The sequence below is a fragment of the Belonocnema kinseyi genome, chromosome 3 (genome assembly GCF_010883055.1).
Source record: "Belonocnema kinseyi isolate 2016_QV_RU_SX_M_011 chromosome 3, B_treatae_v1, whole genome shotgun sequence".
NCBI classification, from domain to species: Eukaryota; Metazoa; Arthropoda; class Insecta; order Hymenoptera; family Cynipidae; genus Belonocnema; species Belonocnema kinseyi.
Genome location: NC_046659.1, coordinates 70,664,232 through 70,690,478, shown reverse-complemented (window position 1 = coordinate 70,690,478; position 26,247 = coordinate 70,664,232). Strand labels below are relative to the sequence as shown.

At 29.4% G+C, this 26,247-nt stretch overlaps 1 protein-coding gene across 1 annotated transcript in view; it reads right to left on the bottom strand.

Moving 5' to 3' along the window:
- Positions 1 to 6,029, bottom strand: part of LOC117170239 (collagen alpha-1(XVIII) chain-like) — a 611,475-nt gene extending 605,446 nt beyond the window's left edge. The window contains 1 exon segment of the mRNA XM_033356868.1: positions 5,555 to 6,029. Within this exon segment, the coding sequence (XP_033212759.1) occupies positions 5,555 to 5,565 (11 nt within the window). The 5' untranslated portion in view covers positions 5,566 to 6,029.
- Between the last annotated feature and the right edge of the window lie 20,218 nt (positions 6,030 to 26,247).

Here is a 26,247-nt window from a genome sequence, read left to right as displayed (position 1 = left end):
GCTGCTTACATTGTTTCTCAAAATTACATTCTGAAACAGCAGGATCAAAATGATTTCAACGGATTTAAATCTGAAATGAAAAAAATTCTCCATAAAAAAAAATAAAAAAATGTAAAAAAAATATATAAAATCCCTTTAAAAAAAAAGAGACTATCGATATTCGTCGACCTCCACGTTGGCGATAGTTGGACAACGTAAACTTTGTTTGCGGCAGACGGACGATAGATATTCGTGAATCATTTTACTCTTACACGATGCTTAGAAATATGAAAATTTTTTTACTGAAAAACTATGCGCTTTTCGGAAAATTTGTCAAGACTAAAAATTTCTTGTAATCAGCCGTATTCCTTGGCTGATTACACGAACTTTTTATTCTTGATGATTTTTCCGAAAAGCGCATCCTTTATTGTAAAAAAATTCATGAATGTTTTCACAAAAATTTTGCCATTAAGACGCCATTTTGAAAATACTAAAACGAAAAATCGATCTTTGAACCATGGATTCTCAAAGTTTAGACATTTATTCCACCCGTTAGACTCGAAAAGCTTTGGAAAATGGTTCACAAAAAAAAGGCACAAAAAATCACGTTTTTTTTTGTTTAAACTGCATTTTGGGATAATAAGAAAATTTTTTGAGGAAATTCATTGGCACCGTCGGAAAGAGGAGATCTTAAGCAATAAAAATATATGTGTCTCAATTTTTTCTAGTGTCGGATAGTCTTAGTTATTGGCCGTTGAAAAGCAGTGTACCGGTAGTGGCGTTGTGGCCGTTTAAGGGTTAAAGAAGATTTTTCCTTGCCAATAATTAATATATATATATATACATATACATAATATAATTTACATCCCAAAATTCTTTGCACAACTTATACCATTTAACGCGTTTTCCACTTAAATTTGAACTAAATTAATAGAACTGAGAAACTATTTGATTGAAAACTAACTTTTTAGTGAAAATTTATCTGTTTTGTAGAAAATATATATTTTTGGCTTAAGAAAATTTAACTCTTTTGTAGAAAATTCATTTTTTCGGTTGCAAGTTTTATTATTTGGTTGAAACCTTGTCTTTTTGGGTAGCAAATTTAACTATTTTGTTGAAAATCTATCTTTCTGGTTCAAAAATTGAGATCTTTTAGTCGAAATTTTATCCTAATTTGTTAAAAGTGAAACTTTTTGGTTGAAGAATAATCTGTTGTAGATGAGGATTCAACTAATTTGTTAAAAAATTTTATTTTAAAGTTAAATTCCTTTGTTTTTGGCTTGAAATAAAACAAACCGGCAAAAAACTTAACTATTTAGTTAAAAAATAACTTTCTTGTTGTAAACTCATATTTTCAGGTTGCAGCTTCAATTGCTTTCTAGAAAATTCACCTTTGTGTCTTTAAATTTAAAAAATTTTATGCATTTTTTTGTTGACGGAAATATCTGTCTTGGTTTAAATTCTACTCTTTCGAAATTCTTATTTTTTTAATTCATCTCTTCAAGTAAAAATTTAATCAACTTAGTTAAAAATTTAACAGATTGTTTGAAAATTAATCTGGTAGGTTTGAGAATTCAAATAGTTTTTTGAAAATTCCATTTTTTATTAAATTCCGCCGTTTTTCATTTCAAATTAAAATTTGATTTGCTTGAAGTATCAACTATCTACAATTTTCGTTGAAAACTCATCTACTTGGCTTGAAATGCAACACTTTGGTAATAAATTTAACTATTTGATTGAAAATCAACTTTTTAGTTGAAAATTCATATTTTCCGGATTGAAAATTTAACTCTCTTGTAGAAAATTCGTCTTTGCAGCTTCAAAATTTAACGATTTAGCACATTTTTTTCCTTGACTGAAAAATCATTCTTGGTTGTAAAATTTTACTCCTTTGCTGAAAATTCGGTTGCTATTTGTTTGAAAATTCATCTCTCTTAGTAGAAATTTGAGCTTTTCTAGTTAATAAATCAGCGTTTTATTTGAAAGTTAATCTGCTTTGGTTGAGGATTCAACTATTTTGTTGAAAATCTTTTTCTTAGTTAAATTTGACTGATTTCTATTCTGAAGCAAAATCTTTTTTGCTTGAACTATCAACTTTATACGATTTTCTTCACTATGAATTTATCTTTTGACTTGAAAATTCAAATATTTTTTCTCTTTCAAACTGAAAAAGATTTTTAGGTTAACGCCTTAACTCTTTTGGTATAGATTACATTTCTTTGTTGTTGCAAATGCAACTTCATTCTGTTAAAGCTGCAGCTAAAGTTTCCTAATGTTTATATTATGAATGTAAAAAAATTTCTCTTTATAGTAGCCCAAGTTTTAAATTATTTTATTAATATTTATGATAAAAAAGTTATTTTATTATAGATTGATTGAAATGTACATACAATTTTTTCAACCAGATTCAATAATTCCGTTCTTCCAAATTTCATCACCCAAATGTAATTGTAAAAATTTATAGTCATGAAAAAATCCGAGCTTAACTTAATGTAAAGAAGCTTTCCGAATATACATATTTCATTTCATTTTCTTTTTCCCTTCCGCATTTTTCAATTTACGCATCAATCCATGCGGTGAAATTGTTTCCCAGGAGCTGGCGACTTCTAGTAATTATTTTCGTCAACGACAACCTGGTCTGGAAAATTGCATAAAAAGACACAACCGCTTCATAATGAAACTGTCCATCTATCGGAGCCATTCATTGAGTCGCCAAACGAGAAATATAATTTAGGCATGTACTATATAGACATACACATTATACAAGAGGGTGGCGTATTAAAATTTTCATTATTATCGGATTGCCCTGACAACTCCAGATGATGATAATTAAGCTTTGGAAACTCGATTTGTGCTCAAGGTTAATTGTTTTTTAAAATATCTAGTCATACAAAGCTCTCAGTTTATTTTCAATTTTAATTTCAATAAAATTTCAAAATTACATCTGAATTGGTTCAAATAAATTTCTAATAACCACTTTACTGAGTATTCTTCATTTAATTTATTAGGTAATACCATACTTAATTCCGCTAGTTAATATAGCTGTTAAAATTGTATTTCAAAACCAGATTAGCATGTAAAATTTATCAACTGTGGCTTGTTACTTCGCTGAATCCACTTGGGATTTTAAGTGATTATTTTCACATCAATGTGTAATTTAGCGACAAACAGTAGAATAATCCTCAAACCAAATTTGTAATTACTGCAAATTGCAATGTTCGGATATAATTAATTATTTCCAATTACAAGTGCACATACTATAAAATAGACAGCCCTGTAAATTGTTAATTTGATTTAATTTCAATGATTGATTTTAGTTTCTATGTGCTCAAAAGATTTCAGAAGTATTGAAAAGAGAATCATCAGAAAATGCCGGACTACCTTTTGATGATAATATTATAAATTTTTATTTAACTATACAAAAAAGAAGTGACGGAAGCTGTGAGCTCTACGCCATTTCATTAGAAATCCATAGCGCTTGAACTAAACCAACTAGGGCTCGAATCCTGTACCTATAGATTTTTCTTAATCGTATTAAAATTTCAATATGTTTTATTCGATTTGATTTTATAAACGCCTAAAATAAAATGCAAAACATAATATCATAATATTTTAACAGACTTTTCAACTAAAAATGCTCACAAAATGGGGAAAAATAATAGAGTAATTTTTCAGGAAAATAGAGAAATAATGAAAGAATTTGTTACATAAAATTCAAGGTTCGGCGGTCTTAGCCTGTTAATTGACATTTCAAAAGTTTTACACGGCGAAGGTAAATTTATACAGTGGACCTATGCTATAGACACAAAAACGCAATTTTCGAAAACCCATTAAAAAGAACTAAAACAAATTTTGTGTCAGAAAATACAAAAAAAGTCAAATAAAAAAATGTCAGTTAACAGGTTTAGACCATGTATAAGTACCATATTGAATTCAATATAAAACAGTTAAGATTTAAAGTAGATATATATTGAATTTTCAACAAAATAGTTAATTTTTAAATAACCCAGTTAAATTTGTAACCACATAATTGAATTTTTGTCCTACAAAGATAAAAAACTATTATTAACCAAATAGTTGAAAATTTAAGCAAAAAGGACGTATTTTCAATGAAAGAGTTATATTTTTCCACCTGCAAAGATAAAACATCAACCAAAAGGGCGAATTTTCAAACAAAAATAATTCATTTTAACGAAAACAGGTGCTTTTTAAACCAAATACGAGAATTTTTAAGAAAAAGATTAATTTTTCAGAAGACAGTTGAATTTTGAAAATTAAGGGACGTATTTTCTATCCAAAAAGAGAAATTTTCGGCAAGCAGTTAAATTTTTATTATGATAATTTTTTTTACAAAATACTTGCATTTTTAACCAAATTATTAAATTTTCAGCAAAATAGTTTAATTTTTAACTAAAATTCAGAATCTTTATAAAAAAAATGAATTTCTAACAAAAACATTAAACGAAAAAAAATGAGCGAAAAAGATTAGTTTTTAACAAAAAACGTGATAGTTGATATTTCAATGAAAAAATATTTTTACTCCCAATCAAAAACAGTTGAATTTAGCCAAAAAATACGAATTCACAACAAAAAAGTTAAATCCTCAAACCAAAATACATGAATTTTTAACCAAATAGTTGCATTTTTCACCAGAAAATATAATATAAATATAATAGTAGAATTTTTCAGAAAAATATTTTATTTAAATTAACAAAAAAGAGTTGAATTTTTTAATTGGGCTGTAATAAATCAGCAGGCAAAAATGAAGTTATTAATTTTCATTTTTTAAAGAATTCAAAAAAATTGCTTTTAACATTTATATTTTTGAAGTATGATATCACATTCTGCTTTAACTCATCATTCCAACTTTACAAATCGTCATAAAACCTCCCCCCCCCCCAGGTAGTGTGGCTAATTTAAGAAGAATCTATATATTTGTTATTAAAATGATTTTATAATTTTAAATGATTAGTAAAAATTTAAATAGTGAAATTAAACAATTCCAAACCAAAAGTTTTCAATATCTTTCCATTTTCAAATTGTATTCATCATTAAATAATTGGTAACTGAATCAATTTTAAACTAAAAGCTTTTTAAGCCTGAACAGTCTAATGTCCTTGAACGCCAGAATTAAGGATCCTGCAAATTCTAAATGTTTTAAATAAAAAAATTTTGAAAAGTTCAAACCTTAAATATTATTTAATTAATTATCTGTATATTTGTCTAATAATAATTAAATTAAATTAAATTAATCGGTTATAAGCTGCATTATAAATATTAAAAGTTTAAATAGTATTGTACTTTGTTTAATGAAGAAAACGCGTTATCTTTCTTCCAACTACAAAAACATAATCTGCTCATTAGCCGCATCAACTAATCGTAATCCAACATCACCTAACCCTCTGGCGGTCTCTTCTATTCAGTATCATAAACTGGAAATTCACGCATTATCATTACTCTCCTGAACAGAAATACTCAATATTCCACAACCATATCAAATTTACTATAAATTTATATGCATATACGTATAATGTATATAGATAAAAAATACGTCCAACCAGTAAAACTCCCTTACCTAGGTAACATATTGACTCATTCCATCAGCTGCAAGAGATTTCAGAAAACTACTTTATATCCACACAAATCACTTCTAACAAAATACCGTACACTATCTCGCACAGCTTCAGACTTTTCTTTACAAGAAATTCAATCTACACTATTGTCCTCTTGATACTTTTAGAAAAGTTTCACAGACTGTCAATTAATCCACGGCTCACTTCGCGACTCGCCAACTGTTAATAAGCCGAAATTATAAAATCTCCCGCGCTATGACCAATCTCCCCACTCCTTTCTTCTTAACACTCGATTTGATTCGCCCAGATTCTATTTTTTCTCTCTTTTCCTTCTTCTTTATTTATCATGCACTTCCGTCAAAATTTATGACCCGCGTATTTTTAGTAACCAGTCACGATGTCACGCACATGCAGAATAGCGAATTCTTATCGAAATGCGGCAAAATACTTCCCCTACCGGCTTCAATGACCTCTTCACTCCAGAGATCCTTGTTCCTGCGACCCGCAGGTGGCGCTTATTTCAAGGTCAACCCCTCTAAGCCCCAATGTCATTCCAACCCCCGCACAACAAGTGATTTCAACTCCGTTCAGTCTGAACCATAAAACCCGATAAAAGACTGCAAAACTCGATAAGAAAATGATAAAGAACGACAAATACAAAACCTCACTTCCTTTTCGGCGCTTCACGTATCAGTAATGTATTACAAAGTGGAAATTGAGATGCACCAAGGGAATTCAAAATAAAAAAAAAACTCTCATTCGGGGACCGGATCTTGACTGACAGGACCCGCTGCCGTTCCCTGGTGGGCCCTTAACTCTCGCGAAGACTTTTATTTTTATTTTTGCGAAAGCGCTTGAAGGAGACTCGAAAAGAATCTTAACGATGTAAAAGTAAAGAGGGTGAATATTTTGGGACGAAAAATAGGTTTCTTGATGATACTTTTTGGAGAACGAGCTGCGTCGGCTCGCGTGGCAATCGTCCACGGCGGTGGATTCAAATTCGTTCGCACGTGGCGGCGACCGTGTCGCGCTAGCGACTGCCGGCGACCCGACGCCCGGCACCGGGTCGGGCGTCTCCATCTCGCGGTTGTCCCACCAACTCCATATTCGCGACGTGCACGAGGACGGGGTCGGGGATCGAGCAAAGCAGGAGTCTCGAAATGGTCTAAGGTCTAGGAAAAAGGCAGCTCCAGGGACCACCGGTGCATATCAGTGGCGGAAATCTATGGTTAAGGTGCAGCCACCGCAGCGCTCCTGGCTAAAGAGATCCTGGGATGAGGTCTGAGGTCTTTAGGAGAGTTAAGGATCTGGGGGTGGAAGCGTAAATCAGGAGAAGGCCCAAGGGCTTTGAATTCTGGTTTGAAGGCTTCAGGTTCAAGTTCTTAGGTTTGAAATATTATGTTCAATTGCAATGTAGGAAATAACGAGGAAGATAAATGTATGTTCGAAAAAATGAGGGTATAGACAATTTTGGGGCATTCTTGGCCATACGAGAATATTCTCGGAAACCCCAGACTTTTCTGGAATAATCCAGAGCATTCTTAAATATTCAAAATATAGACAGATCTAAAATATTCCAAAATGTTCTGGAACCAGGGTGACTGCAGATCAGAAAAAACCTGGAAATCAGGGAATTTCATTGTTCAGGGAAAATCAAGAATAAATCAGGAAAAAAAATAATAACAGAAAGTCAGGGAAGTTCTGTAAGAAGCAATTTTAAGTAAGTACCAAGAATAATAAGCGCAGCCACGTAGTCACCTTTTTCACCTTTTTAACATAAAGTCACTATTATCACTTTTTTTTACAAAATACAATCACGTATCTATCGGTGTCTATAGACACATTCCTTTCAATAAATTAACCCATCTGTTAACTACTATTCAATTCGAGATTTTTAAATTCACCTGTTTCTGAATTTTCTTCAAATATTTTCACGTACTTCAAAAGATTCCGAATTTTTTAAATAGATTTCAATAATTTGAAGGGATTCAAAAGAATGTTAAGATTCTAGAGTATTTTTAAAAATATACAGAAATTTTCAAGATCCTTAAACAGTTCCAATGGATTTCAAAATATTTCAAAGTATATTAAATAGTTTAGGGTATTTCAAAAGATTCCAAGGAATTTCAAGTAAATTTCAATCAATTAACGGGATTACGACGGATTTTTAAAATTTAAGAATATTTTTTTAATTCCCAGGAATTTTCAGGAACTTTAAAAAACTTAATAGATTTGGAATATTTTCGCGTATTTTAAAAAAATACTTCGAAGAATTTTTATATATTTCAGTAATTTCAAGGTATTTCAAAAAAATTTAGTATATTTTCAAAACATTCAAGGACTTTTTAAGAATTTTGAGGAGTTTCACAAGATTTCAAAGGATTTTAAATATTGTATGGTATTTTGAAAGATTCCAAGCAATTTCAATGATGTTGACATATTTTAAAAGCTATCAGGTTCTTTTAATACATTTTAGAGGATATCCGGAAATATTATAAGATTTTATATCATTTCGCAGGATTTTATAATATTTTAATGAATTTCAAAAAATTTGTGAAAAGAATTGTTGGATTTTGTAGGATTCAAAGATTTTAAAATATTTCGGGTATTTCCAAAAACTCTAACGAGTTTTAAGATATTTTAGAAGAATCCATGGAATTTTAAACTGCGTTTAATAATGTTATAGGATTTTAAAGAATTTGAAGAATTTGGAAGTATTTTTAAAAACTCCAAAGTATTTGTCAGAGCTTTAAACAATTCTAAGGAATTTAAGATTTGCAGTATTTTTATGATTTTACAGTATTCCAAAGGATTTCAAATATCTTAGAGGAATTCCTAATTGATTTCAATTATTTGAATTATTTCCAAAAGATTTTAAACATTTGAAGGTATTTGTAAAAAGTCCATGTAATTTATATAATCTTTAAAAAAATGCAGGCGATTTCAAAAAATTTGAAAGGGTTTGACAAGTTTTGAAGTATTAAAAAAAATTCCAATTCATTTTCAACAGCTTTAAAAACTTTTAAGGGATTTTAAAAGATTCCAAATTATTTGAAAATGTTAAGGATTTTGACAGCTCTCAAGGTATTTTATTAAATTTTCCAGGATTTCAGGAAATATCATCAGATTTCATGTAAGATCATTTTATTTTACAATATTTTAACCGCCTTCAAAAAATAAATTCACAAGAATTTAGGGGTTTCGTAGGATTTCAAAGATTCTCAAATGTTTTAAGGTATTTAGAATTATTTTAAAGAATTTTCAGACATTTTAACAGATTTCAAGGAATTTTAAATTTCTGTCCATAATTTTAAGGGATTTCAAATCATTTTAAAGAATTTAGCGTATTTTTTAAAATTTTGAAGAATTTTCTAGAGCTTTTAAAAATCTCAAGAGACTTAAAAAGTTTTACAGGATTTGATATGACTCTGAAGGATTTTTAATATTTTAGGGAATTCAAAAAAATTCCAAGTAATTTCCAAAAGCTTTAAAAAATGCAGGGGGTTTCAAAAGATTTGAAATGATCTGATACATTGCGGGGTAGTACAAAAAAATTTTTAAGGAATTTTCGATTCATTTCAGTAAATGAATGGGATTTTGAAAGATTGGAAATATTTTAAAAGATTCCAAGGTTTTTTCAAGAGTTTTAAAAAGATTTAAGGGATTTTCAAAGATTTCAAAGGTTTTTAAATATTTTAAGGTATTTTCAAAAATTCCAATGGATTTTATAATCCATTATTTAACAATTATTATTCACATAATGTCTAGCCATGTATTAGGCAGCATATTTCAAAGAATAATAGCATTACGAGTATATTCAAACTGATTTCAGTATGTAAGAATCAAGTCTAAAAAATATTTTTTATCTCTTAACATATATTGTTATTATTTGTTTGAAATATTATTTATATTATTTTAAATAATATATATTATTTGGTTGGTAAAATTAGTAATATGGATTTAAGGCCACACAAATTCTTCTCAAATTTGGCAGTACTATCTAAAATTTTTGACCACTCCTGTTTTCATTTGACAATCTAAAATAACATTGACTACAATGACGTTTCCGCCGATAATTAGGAGAAGGAACGGGATGAGATGGGACGATAAAAGTAAATGAGAGTCAGATTCTTATTTCTTGAGAACCATTCTCGAACGACTCAAATGAGCAATACAGCCGAGAATCTCGTATCGTTATGCAACACGATTCAATTGTATTCATTTGCAGTTCCCTGAATTTTTATTAATTTATCGTCGCCTTAAATTCTTAGGTATTTCATTAAATTCTTTCAAAATATTTTTCATGTTTTAAATCTGATTTCGAACGTACTGAATTCAATGAATTTTTCTATATTTTTTATGGTTTTCAATTCGCCATGAATTTTTATTAATTGCATTGAATAAATTTTGATTCAAAATAACATTGGTCATATTATTCACTTTCAGACATTTTTAAATTAGAAAGCAGTGACTTTTGTTCAATTTTTCGATTGTTACAGGTAACTTTTTCAACAAAATTAATAAATTAACGACTAAATGCACACTTAATGAACAAAAATATTTAATTCAAGATTGAACTTATTGTCATTAAGTATTTATATATAAATAAATACTTCTTTCCAATGCTCAATCACAGAAAAATAATTCCTCTTAACTGAAAATGCTGAAAATTCGGATGAGAATGATATCCATCACGGAAAATTACAAAATATTGTCGGATACAAAGTCATTATAAACATTTTTATCAATAATTAATAAACGTGTATGTATTCAAAAGTCATGTAGGCGATTGAGGATCACAACAAATTATAAGAATAAAATATTTTTTATCGCTGACAACAAATATTATAAAGGAAATAAAATTTTTTTTTAAATATATTAAAATATATATTTAATAATTATAATTATATTTACTGATTGTTATTAAAATTTTGTTAGAGTATTACGGTTAATTAATTTGCAACATGATTTCATGGAGAAAATATTTTTTTCCAAGTAGCACTACCGCTTTTACAATTGTTTAGGTCATTTTTGTTACCAAAAAATAACAATTGAGTGCGTCTAAAACATTTTCTTAGAGAAATATTACTATTTACGTGTCTACCGCTTGATTTGCGAGGAAAATTTATTTCTTTTTGTTAGAAAATGTTTGGTGTCTTAATTTTTGCATCACATTTGTTAGAGAATAAGAAAAGCCAAATGTATGACAAATAATTGACTACTTATCTCGAATTTTGGGAGAACGAGACAGTTGGTTATAAAACAAGTAGTGTTATTGTTAATATAAACTTATATCCTGATGAATATTAAGGTTGAATCTTGAACTCAATATTTGCATTTTTTAATGTAACTGGATTAATTATGATGCTGAAAGACTTTTCTTAAATCTTCACTCAATAGAGATAAAAATATATTGTTATTGAAATTAGCAAGTTTGACATTGTATTCATTTGAGAAATAAATAACATATAATCATATATATTGAACTCTTCAAAAACGGTTTCAAATATTTAACGACACAGAAAGTTTAAAAAAAGTAATTATTCAAATAATTTTTTAGATTTAAAAGGATTTTGGACCTTGAAGTATTGAACAAGTTCTAATGATCTTTATCAAAGACATACTAACGCGTTCCGTTAGCTGAATCGGTAGGGGCTTTAGGCAATTTCTAAATACTCAGTAAGTGCTTGCGATCTCGGGTTCGTTTCTTAGTAGTTCCGGATTTTTCAGTGCACTATGCTTTAGCGTCATAATCAAACAATTCTATTAATAATAAGTCTGAAAAATAATTGCAAATACCCTTGATATTTATATCACAGATATTATTTTATTTTTTATGATAAATAACAAATATTATTCTTATTCATCAATATGATGTGAGATTATAGAGAGCCTGCTCTGATGCTCCAAGTCCTGCATGCTTTAAGCTTTAAAAGAGAGTCTAATTTGTCTTGAATACAGACCCTACGTTGACGCTAAACTTGGAAGGCGGCCGACTTCGGACACTATCAGCGTCAAAGTAGGGTCTAAATTACATTAAAATCGCTGCCTATTTAGAGCCTACTTTACTGCTTCCAGAGCCTATTAAGGTTCAAAGTAGGGCCTAAATTTCGACTCACGAGTTCTGAGAAAAAGAAATTTGAAATGTGTTAATTTTAATTTAAAATTGTTTTATTACACTTATAAAAGTTTCTACATTAAAAATATTATTATATTCGAAATGCGGTCTTCAAATATTAATTATAAAGGAAAAGGAAAAAATGGCCAGGAAAAAACATCCCAACATTTCTAGAACATTCCAGAATAAGTAGTAATTTTTAGAATATTTTTGATTTCCAGAATAATATCAGAAATTCCGAAACATTCTAGAAAATTGTAAATCATTGTAGAAAAGTCGAAAAACTTTAAGAATATTCTGGTATGTTCCAGAATAATCTATCAAAGTTTTCAACATTGTAGTAAGTTCTTAAACATTCTACAATATTCTATAACATTTCGGAGTAAAACTTGATCCTCTGTTTTCGTATTTTACTAAAAAATGTTCTGAAATTGCAAAATAATATTATTGAATATTAACTCTGATATCTTACAAGGTTTAAAATACCAACATATGTTTTGAGAACATCAAATGCAAAGCAACACACTCCAAGTCCCATACAATAACAGTTTCACGGGTTCCCTCGCACTGACGAACCCTTCGAAACGTTAACGCCTTTACAGTTTCCATTTGACATGCATAATATTGCGCAATATACTCGATTGAGTACTCGCACACAGGGGCCCTTCCGAGGCGAAAGTCGCAACCATCTCCCCCCTCCCCCAGGAAACTGCGTGTGCCAGCACTTCTAGAAATTAGAAAACCGGAACGGCTTCTACGGGACCAAGAGTGTATTTAATTTTGAAGCCAAAAATTATTTAAGTCACCACAAGCTTTCAAAATGACATCTAATATCATTTCATGACAGAAGCATGTAAGTTCCAGGGAAAATGTTGCAGGTGGCCAAAAAAACATTGGCAAGATTCAAATTCTTTAAAAAACAGAAAAATGTTGACGCGGTACAAATTGGCGCTCTATAGATTTATAGAGAAAAGTCTGAAAACAGCGCAAAAACTAATAGATAATTTTATAGGAATATAATTTATTTAAAACTTTTTTAACCATTCTTTATTTAGAAAGTTATTCAAAAATGGGAGATACGAATAAACTAACAAATCCATTAGATTCTGCTGAAAAAAACTACATGAAATCTATGCGTTTTTCTATTTGTATGGATTCAATTGGTGACTGTTAACCTACAAATAAACAATCACATGGTATGCATAGAATTTTATTTATTTCCATAACTAATCTTTTAGAGACAATCATTGTCCAATACACGGAATTTTTGTAATTTTTTCGGAAGAATCGAATGCCACTATTGTCCTTTTCGTATCTCGCTTATTGAACAAATTGTTTAAATAAAGTTGTTTAAATAATTCAAAAATCCAATTTTGTCTTCAAAATATGCGGTGGAATTGAAAAGAATTTTTAATCCTAGAAAACGTGTTTTGCAAAAGTTGACACTTAAATCGCTATGCTATAATACTACTAGTTCAGAAAGTCATAATTTTTGTTTGTACACGGAGACAAATTTCAGGATATTAAATCATGGAAGCGCGTGATTTTAAACCTACAATTGTTCGTGATTTAAAGTCTCGGAGACTGTGATCTTAAAACATAGAATTTGAGACCTGAGAGCAAAGGATCGTGACCTAATGCCTGAAACTTTGAAACCTATGCTTTAAGAGCAAGGGATTCGAGCTCTTATTTCTCGCGCCAGAGCATAATAAAATCAAGGAGTAATGTCGTGAATTATTCTCCCGAAATTTTTCTTCGTGCATATAAACTATTCTTTTTTTAATACGCCTTTTAGACTATATCTAACCTGCTCATAAAAAAATGTATACTTAAATGATACTTACTCTCGTACTGATTTTTATGCCATGTTTTTATTCTTATCATTTATTCTAACAATTTATACCGTCATAATTTAACTTTTACTTAATTTTGAAATAATCAAATAGGTTAAAACCGAACTATTCAAAATATACTGTCAAAGAAAAGGTATAATCAACGAAGAATGTGGTTTCGAAACATCTAAGATACAAGCATCTGCTCTTTCTTTTCCCATTACATTTTTATTTGAAAAGCATAAATTATATTCCTCAGCAGAGAAATTCCGTATCTATAATAATCAAAATTCCCCAGAACCACTCAAATAATTATGACATTCTCATAAATTAGATTTGATTGCCGTTTAAAATAAAAATACTATTTAATCTTCCCCTTTATATTAACACAAATCAAAGCGCAAAAAGGGCTCAAGGAGGGTGGGAGGATAGGAGAAAGGTTAAACATTTATTATGCATTCAGAAAAGAAGAAATAATATTTTTTTAGAGAAATTAAATATTTTTAAATCATGTTAAATGGTTTTTAAATCATTTCTGTCATGGAAGAATTTATTTTAAAAAATTGAATAATACATAAAAAGCTCGTTGGAAAACTATTGACGGCGGTATAAAAAGTCCAACAAAAATTTAAATTACAATTTTTTTAAATCTTAAATATTTTTTTTTTGAAATTCTTAAAATAAACATTTGTAAGTTTTTTATTGATAAAATTCAGAAATAACATTCTAGATGTTTAACACAGTTGATAAACTTGGAATATTCCATTTTTTAAGTTATTATCATACAGATTCATTTTATTTTCATCATCATTAATCAGTTGATTATTAACATTTTAAATTTAAATATAAAAAAGTAAAATTAATTATAATAATTAATTATAATAATTAATTATGTATGTTGAAAAAAATTTAACTTATGCAAGACGGTAGCATGTTCCAGTTCTGAATAGAATAATTTTGTCGATATAAAACAAATAATGTTTGTTATTATCATATCCAAAAAATTTTTGTGAATGTACATTGAATTTGTAATTTTATGAAATTAAATCTATAAATAATCACTTTCAATGAGGAACACAATAGAAAACAGTATGTAAATTGAGAAACATTTATGTTTTTTAACACTTTTGGAGAACCAAATTAAAACTCTCAAATTACCTACTTAATCATTTAAAATATTATATTATTCGATCTATTTCAAAGAATATTTGCAACTTTTAAACAATATTACGTTAAATTGGCATTTTGAACAAAAAAATGGTATTTTTAAACAAAATGAGTATAATTTAAATGAGATTTACAATCTTTTAACAATTTTGGATTATTGTAGTGTTTTTTGTCGGTCATTTTTAATAGAAAAATCTATTTCACAGCAAATACTCAACTTTTACCAATTCAATGTTATGTTAATATTTCTCACCATAAATAGGTTTATTTTGGATTGAAATCATTTAATTCTTTTAAATAGTTTAAATGTGGAATGATTTTTGGTTATGTTAGATTCTTTCACCGAAAATCTTTAGATTATAATTCATAGTCATTAAATTCACAACTTTTATACCAATTTCGGTTTAATTGTGGTGTGAAATTAGAAATAGATCATTTTAATTAAATATAATTGGATATTAAAGATAAAACATTTTGGAACAATTTTAGGCATGTCCTCGTTTTTAAAAAGAGAATTGACAGTCTGAAGCAATTTTTCGTTAGAGTGTTTCGTCTAAAACTACTCTTTTTATTTTTAATCATTACACTTCGAAACATATTTACAATATTTTTACAATAATATGGTATTGTAGTGTTTTTGATTGTAGAATAACTATTGTTATTAAAAATCATTAAGCTTTGAAGAATATTTACAATATTTATTCAAACAAAAAATTTAATTTTAATGAAGATTTATAATTTAAAACCATTATTTCTTGTGCTGAGTCAATAGATTTACCATTTATGTACGAATTTAAGTTACCTTAGTGTTTTTTATCGTAAATTAGTACTTTTGAATCAAAATGCAACTTTTTGATTTTATATATACGTTAAAAAAATATTATATGTTAATTCTGAAGTTATTATACCAATTTCCACTATTTCTTATAAAAAATATTGTCTTTCCTTTTCTTTTTTACTATTTTAGGTAATAGATGGCCGTGACTACAGGTTCAAAAAGTCAGGAAAAATCGCCAGATTTGTTCCATACAAATAAAGCTAGAAAGAGGTTATTTGTACAAAAATTTCGGTACAAGCAGCCATATTTTTTCGGCACATGTAGACACCTTCATAATAGATACTATGAAACACCAAATGTTGTATTAATATTAATTTTATATTTTAATTTAAGAGCGGGCTTACTCAATTCCGATTGTGAATAATAATATTTCACGTCATATGGTGGAACTTTTTATAGTATCTAATCGGAGTTTTTTTCAAGTACGTTTTTTTAACGGTGTATAGTTTTAATAATTTAGCACGACAATCGGAAAAACATGTATTTGAATTGATTGTTGATTGAAAGCTATAATATGCTTATTACATGGGAAACAAAATATTTGGTCGACTCAACTACCTTTCTTGGTTGTTTTACCCAAATCTTTTGGTATATGGAGTATTTAGCCGATTCAAAAAAATGTGGTTGGTTCAATCACTATAAGAAAAAAAAACATTTTTCTGTATTTATATAATATTTTTAAAAAAGGGGATGAAGGGAAAGTTTCTGGAGAATAGACAGAAGAAGGGGAATCTAAAAAAAGGGGCAAACTTCTAGGAAAAAGACTGAGAAAACTCTATTAATAAAAATAATAAAAAGTATGAAAATTCATGCTCCTTTTATTTTCACAGAAAAAAACAATGGAAATTATAGTTTAATGATAGATATTGAACACAAAACCGGAATCCAAACGATATCTCCACTCACACCGAGCAGCCAGATTTGAAAAGTGCACAGGGAGTATGCAAGAATGACAGCTTATCAGGAGACCCATGGTAATGAATTAGTCAGCCAACTTCGTCTATACAAACGGAAGACGTGAGCATGTCGAATCAAAAACGGACGTGACGCGACTGCTATGATAATTTGTAATAATAATAATAATAATAATAATAATGATAATAATAATAATAAGCTCATGACTCTTTCCTGTTTCCATTCATTACAACTTGGTAATCGCGTCTGAAGAAGTCGAAAGATTTCCTTATCCATCCGCTCTCTTCACTCAATTCACTGCTTTTAAAACTCTCTTGCTATTTACGAACAATGATGTTATTATAGTGCACGAAAGAACCGATAAGAATTATCTTTCTCGCTCATTAACAATTAACCTTATTACGTTATGTGCAAATATCAATTAAATTTCACTCATCAATTTATTCCCAGGCCTTGGATGACACTATTGTCACTTTTTCATATCACGGAAGTTAGATTCGTAAACTTATTTTTTCTAGTGAAAGTTGTGCTAAATTGTGCCAGACTTGAACTTAGTTGATCACTAATAGGGATTTTAAAATTAATTTTCTTTTTGTTAAAAAAGATCTTCTCCTTTGCTCTGCTGGGAATCGAACTACAGAACTTCCGATTGCCGGTTTTGGCTGCTTTTCCATTAAGCTGATAGAGAGAACAAAAAAATCATCCTCTTTCAGAAATATAAGCATTATTTTTCCAGACAATCGAATCTTCTGTGTTTCGATTCCTAGTGGAGCGAAGAAGACCTTTTTTCAGAAAAAAGTTTAACAACAAAAAATTTAATTTATAGCTCCATCTAATCTAAAGAGGCGTTAAGAGTTTCTGTTATTCTATGATGATAATACAGATTTCTTGAGAAAAAAATAGTAAATAGATTTTGAAAAACAAAAATTACCGGCACAATTTTTTAGAATAGTTTTTTTTTTGCTATATCCGCTGCTTGCTACTAGCTCAAAACGAAATTTCGTGCTAGGTGGCTCGAAGTACAAACAATTTTGTGTACTAAAGTAAAATTCCAAAACCATAAGCGTTCTGAAAAAATGTTATTATTTTATGAAATCCAAACTTGTGCTGAATTATGCTAGACAAAAGTAAACCTTTAAACCAAATTTTTAAACATACAGTTTTCATATTAAAACCCAAAATGTCAAACTTAAAAAGTATAAGAGACCCAAAGAAAAATCAAATTTGAAAAACAAAGACCCTTGCTGCAATGTGTTCAACAAACGATGTTCTCATTCCCTTTAAAAAGATTCTGTTAGACCAACAGTTTTAATAGTAAAACCAAAAATATCAAAATCAAAAAAATAAGCCAGAACCAGAAATAATCAAATTTCAAAAGATCAAAACTTGTGACATTTCAAGAAGTTTCATCTGATTGAAGTGAATATCAGAGTTTTCTAAATCTTTCAAGAAATTCTTGGAGATATTACAAATTCCAAAATAATTTACGAATTTCAAAGTATTTCAAGGGATTTTTATGGATTTAACAAGGTTTACGTAATTTCATAGTATATCTCAGGACTTCAAAGTTTTAAAAACTTCACTTAATTTCAGGGAATTTGAAAGAATTTTTACAAGAGTTCAAAAAAATTCAAGATTTCAAAAATTTCAAGGGACTTTAAGGGGTTTTAATGAATTTCTAGAGAACTGCACAGAGTGAATGAAATGGATATAACTTTACTGATAGAGAGGGCTTTCAAGAGTTTTCTATGGATTTAATGGAACTTTATAGAATCTCAGAGGATCATAAGGATTTAAGCATTTTAAGGAAATTGTAAAAGTTATTCAACATTCCAAGTTGATGTATGGGATTTCAAAAGCTTTCTAGAGATTTCAAAAGAATTAATAGATTAAACATATTACAAGGATTTGAAAAAATATAGTGTACTTCAAAAGATTCTGTTGAATGTAATGAAATTGAAAAGAATTTTTTTTCATAGCATCACGGAGAAAAATGGATGGTCAAAGTTGTAATATCAAAATATAGAGAGCCAGAAAGACTTTCTACATGGTCGAACAGTCCTTCCAAATTTTTTTGGAAATGATTTAAAAAACTGTTCTTTAAATGCCAGTCTGACTTTTATAAGAACATCAGACTCTTTATCAGAGATAACTAAGGTATCCTTTTCGGCATGGTGAATACGCACATATTGTTTTCAGTCATTTCGACCATCCACGAAGTAGCAGATAAGCCATTGCGTATGGTCAATTACGGGTCCATATCATGTCACATGCGGCAATTCTCACCTGCGACATGTCACATCTGAGGCATTTCACATCTGTGGCATGTCTCTTCTGCGGCATGTCACACTGTGAAATTGACATTTTTGCGGCATCTCTCACCAGTAAAAATTCACCCAGTGGCATCTCTCCCTTCCAAAAAATGTTTGATGTCCAATTAAAAATGACTAAACTTAGGCAAGTCTCCCTGGACTAATTGTCTTCACGGTGGCATCTCTCCTCCGGAAAAATTTTTCTGGTTCATATTAAAATATTAAAACTGCGGCAAGCCTCCAGGAACTGTCACATCTTCGGCATCTCCTACCAGCGAAAAGTCTCCCCAGTGGCATCTCTCACCCGTGGAAAAATATTCAAATAAACATCAAAGTGACAAAATTGTGAAAAGTCTCTCACGAATGATTGTCACATCTGCGGCATCTCTAGCACGCGGCAAGACTACTCAGCGGCATATCCCATTCGGGAAAAATTTTGCATTCCACATCAAACTGGCAAAAGTGAGGCAAGTCTCCCAGGATTCATAGTCACATTCGCGGCATCTCTCATCAGCGGCAAAGCTCCCCAGCGGCATCTGTCCCCATGAAAGATTTTTAAGAACTTCTAAAAATGGCAAAAGTGCGGTAAGTCTCCCCAGCGGCATCTCTCCCACAAGACAATTTTATAAGGACTTCTGAAAATGGCAAATGTGTGGCAAGTCACCCAGCGTCATCTTTCTCTCATGAATATTTTTTAAGAAATTCTAAAAATGGAAAAAGTGCGGTAAGTCTCCCCAGCGGCATCTCTCCCCCATGAATATTTTTTAAGAACTTCTAAAAATGGCAAAAGAGCAGTAAGTATCCCCAGCGGCATCTCTCCCCCAAGAAAATTTTGTAAGGATTTCAAAACATGGCAAAAGTGTGGCAAGTCTCCCCAGCGGCACCTCTCCCCCATGAATATTTTTCAAGAACTTCTAAAAATGGCAAAAGTACGGCAAGTCTCCCCAGCAGCATCTCTACCCCAGCTAATTTTCTAAGTAGTTTTAAAGATGACAAAAATGCCGCAAGTTTCCCCAGCGGCATCTCTCCCCCATGAATATTTTCTAAGAACTTCTAAAAATGGCAAAAGTACGGCAAGTCTCCCCAGCAGCATCTCTACCCCAGCTAATTTTCTAAGTAGTTTTAAAGATGACAATAGTTATCTGTTTTTGCTACTGAAGCTGCTCGTTTCCCTTTGCCAACAGCTCTCGTTCTACCACGACCTCTAGAACCGCGGGGTCGAGTAGCTTGACCATCTATTGATTTAAACATGTAATAAAAATTAAGATACTTTATACAATTATAGTAAGTTTTCAAATATCTTCCCTTGAAGAAATACATTTTTATTATAAATTACCTTTTTCTAAATCAAAATCTGTGCCTTATTTTTCTCCTGCCTTGGTTTCTTCCTGATCTCGTTCTCCAGATTTCGAACTGCGGCTGCATCTTGGTCCATATGCATTTTTTTGTTCTACGTGCACTCTCTAGAGTCAAATGTTTTCTCCCTTTCGCTGCTACAAACACAAAAAGATGTTATTAAAAATAAACTGTACAATATCCAATTTATCAGGGTGGCCTCTGCACTGGGATAGCAGGAAAACCAAAAAATGAAAGTTCATTTTTTTACGGAGAATATTATAAAATTTTGAAAACAAAGATTTTTTATAAAAACATTTAAGTTTGATCAGTGGTAAATATATATTAATTAATCATTTTGAAAATTAAATTGTACTTCAGGGAATAAAAAGTGAATAATATTCGACTTTACAAGTTGATTTGGAATCACTTCACAATTTTAGAATTTCCAGCTTTTAAGGTTAAAAATTTATTTTTTTATGTTTTTCATTGTATTTTCTCTATAAAGTAAATCATTCGAAAGTAAAATCAGGTATTTCCTTCATTGACAACGGGTTGATGTGAAAAATCATTTTATATCTAGTGGTATTTTCTATTTAAGAAATTTTTGTTAGGGTCTTCTCAACCCCTAAATAGGGGTAATTTTAAAGAAAATTTAAGAAACGAAAAGCGATGCTCATTTTCATTTTCACTGACGAGTAATAAGATACCTGCAACATATTTTTATATTTTTTCACCAGGTTGCTAGAAAGGTACAAAAAATAGGCGAACTTTGGCGTCACTCATTCGAGTATTGTTTCAATATAAAGTATTCAATTTGAATTTTTTTGATAAAAAAGTATTACTCTTAATAATTTAAAATATCTGAATATTCATTTGAAATCAGTAATTATAAATAAAATATTCAAAACTAAACAAAAAATTAATTTTCAAGTGAAATCCTTGAATTTTGATGTCTGAAGAATAATTAAACACCTATTATTCTTAGAAAAACTTCAAAATTAATGAGAAATTTTGAATTATTTAAAATAATGTATACGAAGTGTCTATGTGTACCAACAAAATCTGGTTATTTGTAACCAAAATTTCTGGGCAAATAGTCCACGGCTTTATCTGGAAAAAATTATATTTCTGCAGATTTCGAATAAGAAATTTAGAAGCCTTTTGAGAATAGTGAAAGGCTTTAGAAAAATAAAAAACATTTCCTTAAGAAACCCGTAGGGGATTTAAAAAGGTCTATTCGGAAAAATTAATTTCAAGAGAATATTTATAAAAAATTATGAAATTATAAAAAATAAGTGTGGAAAATTTTAAGAAAATTATTTTAATCTGGCACGATTTTTTTAATTGTAAGTAAAATGCGAATGATTTTTAAAGATGTTTAGAAGTCCTAAAAAATTTTCAAAAATCGTTGAAAAGTTGAAAAAATTTAAAACCACATGTAGATTTTTCAAGACTGAAATAAAATTATGAAGTAATTTAAGTATTTTTACACTATTTAAAATACAAAAATTAAGTTTCAAATTAAGAAATTCCTGAAAATATTTAACTGTATTCAATTGAAAATTGTCCAGTTAAAAATTGTTAGTAGCTTTCATTTTAGAGTGTAAATTATTGGAAATTTTAATAGACATTTTTTAAATGGAAAAACTTTTAAACTTTAATTGTAAAATTCAAAAGTTTCAGTTCGAGTGCTTAGCCTTGCAGCTTAATTTTTATTACTTAAAATTGAAAAATTACTAGCTTTGGAATTCAATTTTTTTAATGCTATTGGTCATGAAAATTGTTCACGAACCGGGAAAAAATCGGGAATTTTTTTCTTTGATTAAGACGGCCACCTTGTTTTCAAACGATATTTTAGAAGAAATATCAAAATTCACAAGAATCGCTTTAAAAAATTAACCTTTCAATACAGAAGTTCCTTTGTGAGCATAAATGTATTACAATATAACAAAATACTTACGTTCTTCCATGTAATCTACGACATGTACTTCAGATTGGACTTGCCTACTTTTTTCTAATGAAGAACGAATCTTTCTTTTTCGGCAATTTTCATTTACCTCTAAACGATACAAAAAATTCGAAAATGCTTATAAGTCTTATAATGCTGAAGATTATACATTTTACCTACGAATAAATAGAAAAATTAATTATAATAATGCACAGAAAAAGATACTTCAAAAGAAAGTTTGCAGCTAACTTTCTTCCGAGTTTTCATTTATATTTCCTTCAATTTTTAGAAGTTCTTAAAAAATTTTCTTGGGGGAGAGATGCCGGTGGGGAGACTTGCCGCACTTTTGCCATTTTTAAAAGTTCTTAAAAAATATTCAGAGGAGAAAGATGACGCGGGGGAGACTTGCCGCACTTTTACCATATTTAAAAGTCGTTAAAAAATTTTCTTGGGTGAGAGATTCCGCTGGGGAAACTTGCCGCATTTTTGCGATCATTAAAACTACTTAGAAAATTCGTTGGGGGAGAGATGCTGCTTGGGAGACTTGCTGTAATTGTTCCACCTTTTGAAGTACTTTAAAAGTTTTTTCGGGAGAGAAATACCGCTGGGAAGGCTTGCCGCAGTTACGTCATCTTTGGAAGTGCTAAAAAAATTTTCTTGGGAGAGAGATTCCGCTGGGGAGACTTGCCGCATTTTTGCGATCTTTAAAACTACACTTCACAGTGAGAAATGCCGCGCGGGAGAGAAACCGCTGGGTAGAAATGCCGCAGTTGTGACATGCCGCAGATGAGGCATCCCGTAGATGTGACATGCCGCAGAGGTGACATGCCACAGGTGTGACATGATATGGACCCGTCAATTGCTTGATTTTTGCGCGTCAATCATGCGCGTGAAAAATTGAAGGGTATTGTTAGTTGGCTCCAAATAGCATATAGAACTCGTAGACCTCTTGGTGCTTTCTGTTAAAAAAAAGTTTTGACCCACGATTTCCGTGTAAAGTAAGTGCATTTATTAAGGATTAATTGAAAATATCTTATTCTGTAAGTGCCTGTTTTAAATACGTAATTGTGATGTTAATATTTTCCATAAGTTATGTGGGATTTAAGACATTTTATTCTAATCTTTTTGAGGTTAATGTTAGTTTGAAGTAGATTATAATTATTTCAGTAATCTCTGTTAATTCTAGCACTAATCGATTTAGGATAAACTTAAGTTGTATTTATTAATCTAAAACTAAATCTTTATTTTTCAGTTCTGACATCCACTCCTGAGATTCATTAAAGGACACATGGCAGGGGCAGGGTCGCACTCGTGCTCCTATATGCAGTTATTGGAGAGCTGGAACTGCAGTGAAAAGTAGTCTTTTTTGGTAGAAACGTAATCTTCTCCATTGAAAATTTAACTATTTGGTTAAAATGTATGTATTCTGTTGAAATTTTATTTTTCAACTCAAAAACTAAACGTTTTAACTTAAAATTTAACTATTTTATTGAAAACTCATTTTTTATTGAAACTTCATTTTATCGGGTTAAAAATGCCACTATTTTGTATAGAAAATTTGTCTTGGAAATTCCACTATTGTGTAGAAAATTGAACATCTTTATTAAAACTACCCTTTTTTGGCGTAAAAAAATAATGTTTTGAACTGAAAATATAACTAATTGGATAATTTGATTGGAAAGTCAACTATGTTGCAGAAAATTCAATTTTTTTGTAAAAGAACAGTTTTTTTAATAAAAAAATATTTTTTTAAGTAAAAAATTATATTTTCCAAATAAAAATATACCTATTCCATATTTGTTTCAAAATTAAAAAATTTGGTTCGTAAAACAACTATATAGTAGAAAATTCTACTTTTTGTAGAAAATACGTTCTTTATTTAAAATAATGCTTTTAAATGAAAAATTTGTTTTTAAAAATAAAACTTTAAGAGTTTCATTTGGACATAAAAATTTATTTTTTAATTGATAATTATTTATAATTTTTTATATTTATATTTTTTTGGTACAAAATTGGTCTTATAAACTTAAAAGTAAAGTATTTGATTAAACGTGCAAGTATTTTGTTGCAAATTAATATTTTCAAAGGCAAATTTAACTGTTTCATTCTTTTTTCTTTAATTAAAAAATTTAACTATTTGGTTCAAAATGTATGTAGTTTTCTACCAATTTTTTTGTAGAAGATTCATAATTTTGGTAGAAAGCCCATGTCTTTCATTGAAAATTAACTTTTTAAATGAGAATTCCACTATTTAATTTTTTTTAATTGTAATCTCTTACAAATTCATTTCTTTGGTAAGACATTGATGATTTTAGTAGAAAATTCAACTATGACTTTGGTGTTTATTAATCAAAGCTTAGTCCTAGTTTGCAAATCTATTTTTATTTTTAAAATTATTCTTTTTTTAATCAAAAAATGTAACTATTCCATGTTTGGTTGAAACTGTATCCTGTGTATTCAATAAGTTCAAAATTGGTATTTGTTAATATAATATTTGCTACTCTTCGTCGAAAATTCATTCTTTTGGTTGCATTTTTTTCAACATAATTTTTTAAATAGATTTTTATCTGAAAATTCAACTATATTTACCATTTTCAGTTGAAACTGTATCCTGTATACTGTATAAGTTAAAAATTGTATTGTTGGGTAGAAATTTCATGTATTTTGTTCAAAATTATTCTTTTTGGGTAAAAAGAAAACCTAAAAATGAAAGAACAGAAGTCATATTTTTTCGCGGGTCATTTTTAAGTAGATAAAGTTCAATTTTATGGCATTAAAAATAAAGCAAGATTAAATATAGTTGCAACATGTCAAGTTTACTCTGTAATCGCTATAAAGATTACATTTTTTCTTTCTGTGAATCTCCTTTGTTAAAAGTTGAACTTTTTGTCTCAAAGATCAACTATTTTGTAGAAAATTTGTCTTTTGGGGTAAAAAATTATTCTTCTTTGTTGATAGTTTCACTTTTTGGTTGAGAATCTTGTGTGAAATTGATAATTTTTTACTTTGAAAATGATCTTTTTTGTTGAAGATTAATCTTTTTTCTTAAAAAACCACTTTCTTCCAAAACATTTGACTTTCTGTCTTAATAACTTTAATTTTATTTAAATAAAAAAATGATTTTTATTCTAATTTATTATTTACTTTGTTCTAGGGAATATTTATGGGGCGGCTCAAAAAGCATGAAATCAGCTGGCAAGAGACTTTTTTAATTTTAACAATTGCAGTTGCAGCATTTAACTTCATCCTGCATTGATAATGCTTTTTAGATTAATGTTGATTATGTCGTACCAGCAATATCGTATAAGTTCTATATAATAAGTTCTATTTAATAAAAAAGTCTATGCATATATATCTTAAGTATTTATCGAATTTTAAACCTTTCATAATCAATTTATAATTTGTCTTATTACAATTATATTTTATACCTTATTAATTTATAATTTATGTAATATTTTTGAATACTATGGTGAATCTTTTATACTCTGTATCTAAATTCTTATGAAGTTATACCAATTGAATAGTGCGATGATTTATCAATTTATGAATAGATTTCAATCTATACCAATCATCAGTGAAAAAACTACTAATTCGTAGAAAAAGCGTTAACATTAAATTCATAAATAATTATTTTCTACTAATTACATTTCTAACGATTTTTATACGCATTATTATAATTATTTGATTAATGATTATTATGAGAATGCCTACTCTAAATCAATTGATGAAGGACTTCTCACTATTTACACAGTAGAACCTCATGCCAGTTCAGATATAGAGGATCAAAAGTTTTTTTTTAATAATTAAAAAATATATATTTAACTATCATCAATAGTCCTTTTCACTATCTCAGATTTTTGAATCGATCCTTTGCGATGACCGAATTTTCCTTTCTTATATATCTATATTGACACTTTGAAATAATCAAGTCGACCCTTAAAAATGATCGAATCGCTCATCCGAAATGACTAGGTAAAATGTCTAAGATAATCGAATCGACCATCAAATACGACCCAGTCGAATGTCTGACAAAATCAGATCGACCATCCGAGATTTCCAAACCGACCCTTCACAATGATCGGGTCAGCCAGCTTAGGATGACCGAGACGACGGTCTGAGGTAATCGAGTCGACTTTCTGAGATTGTCGACTTGGACCTCTTGTTTTTACTTTCTAGAGATAGTCGCTTTAGCCATATTGAAGAGATGTCCTATAGTCGACCCTGCAA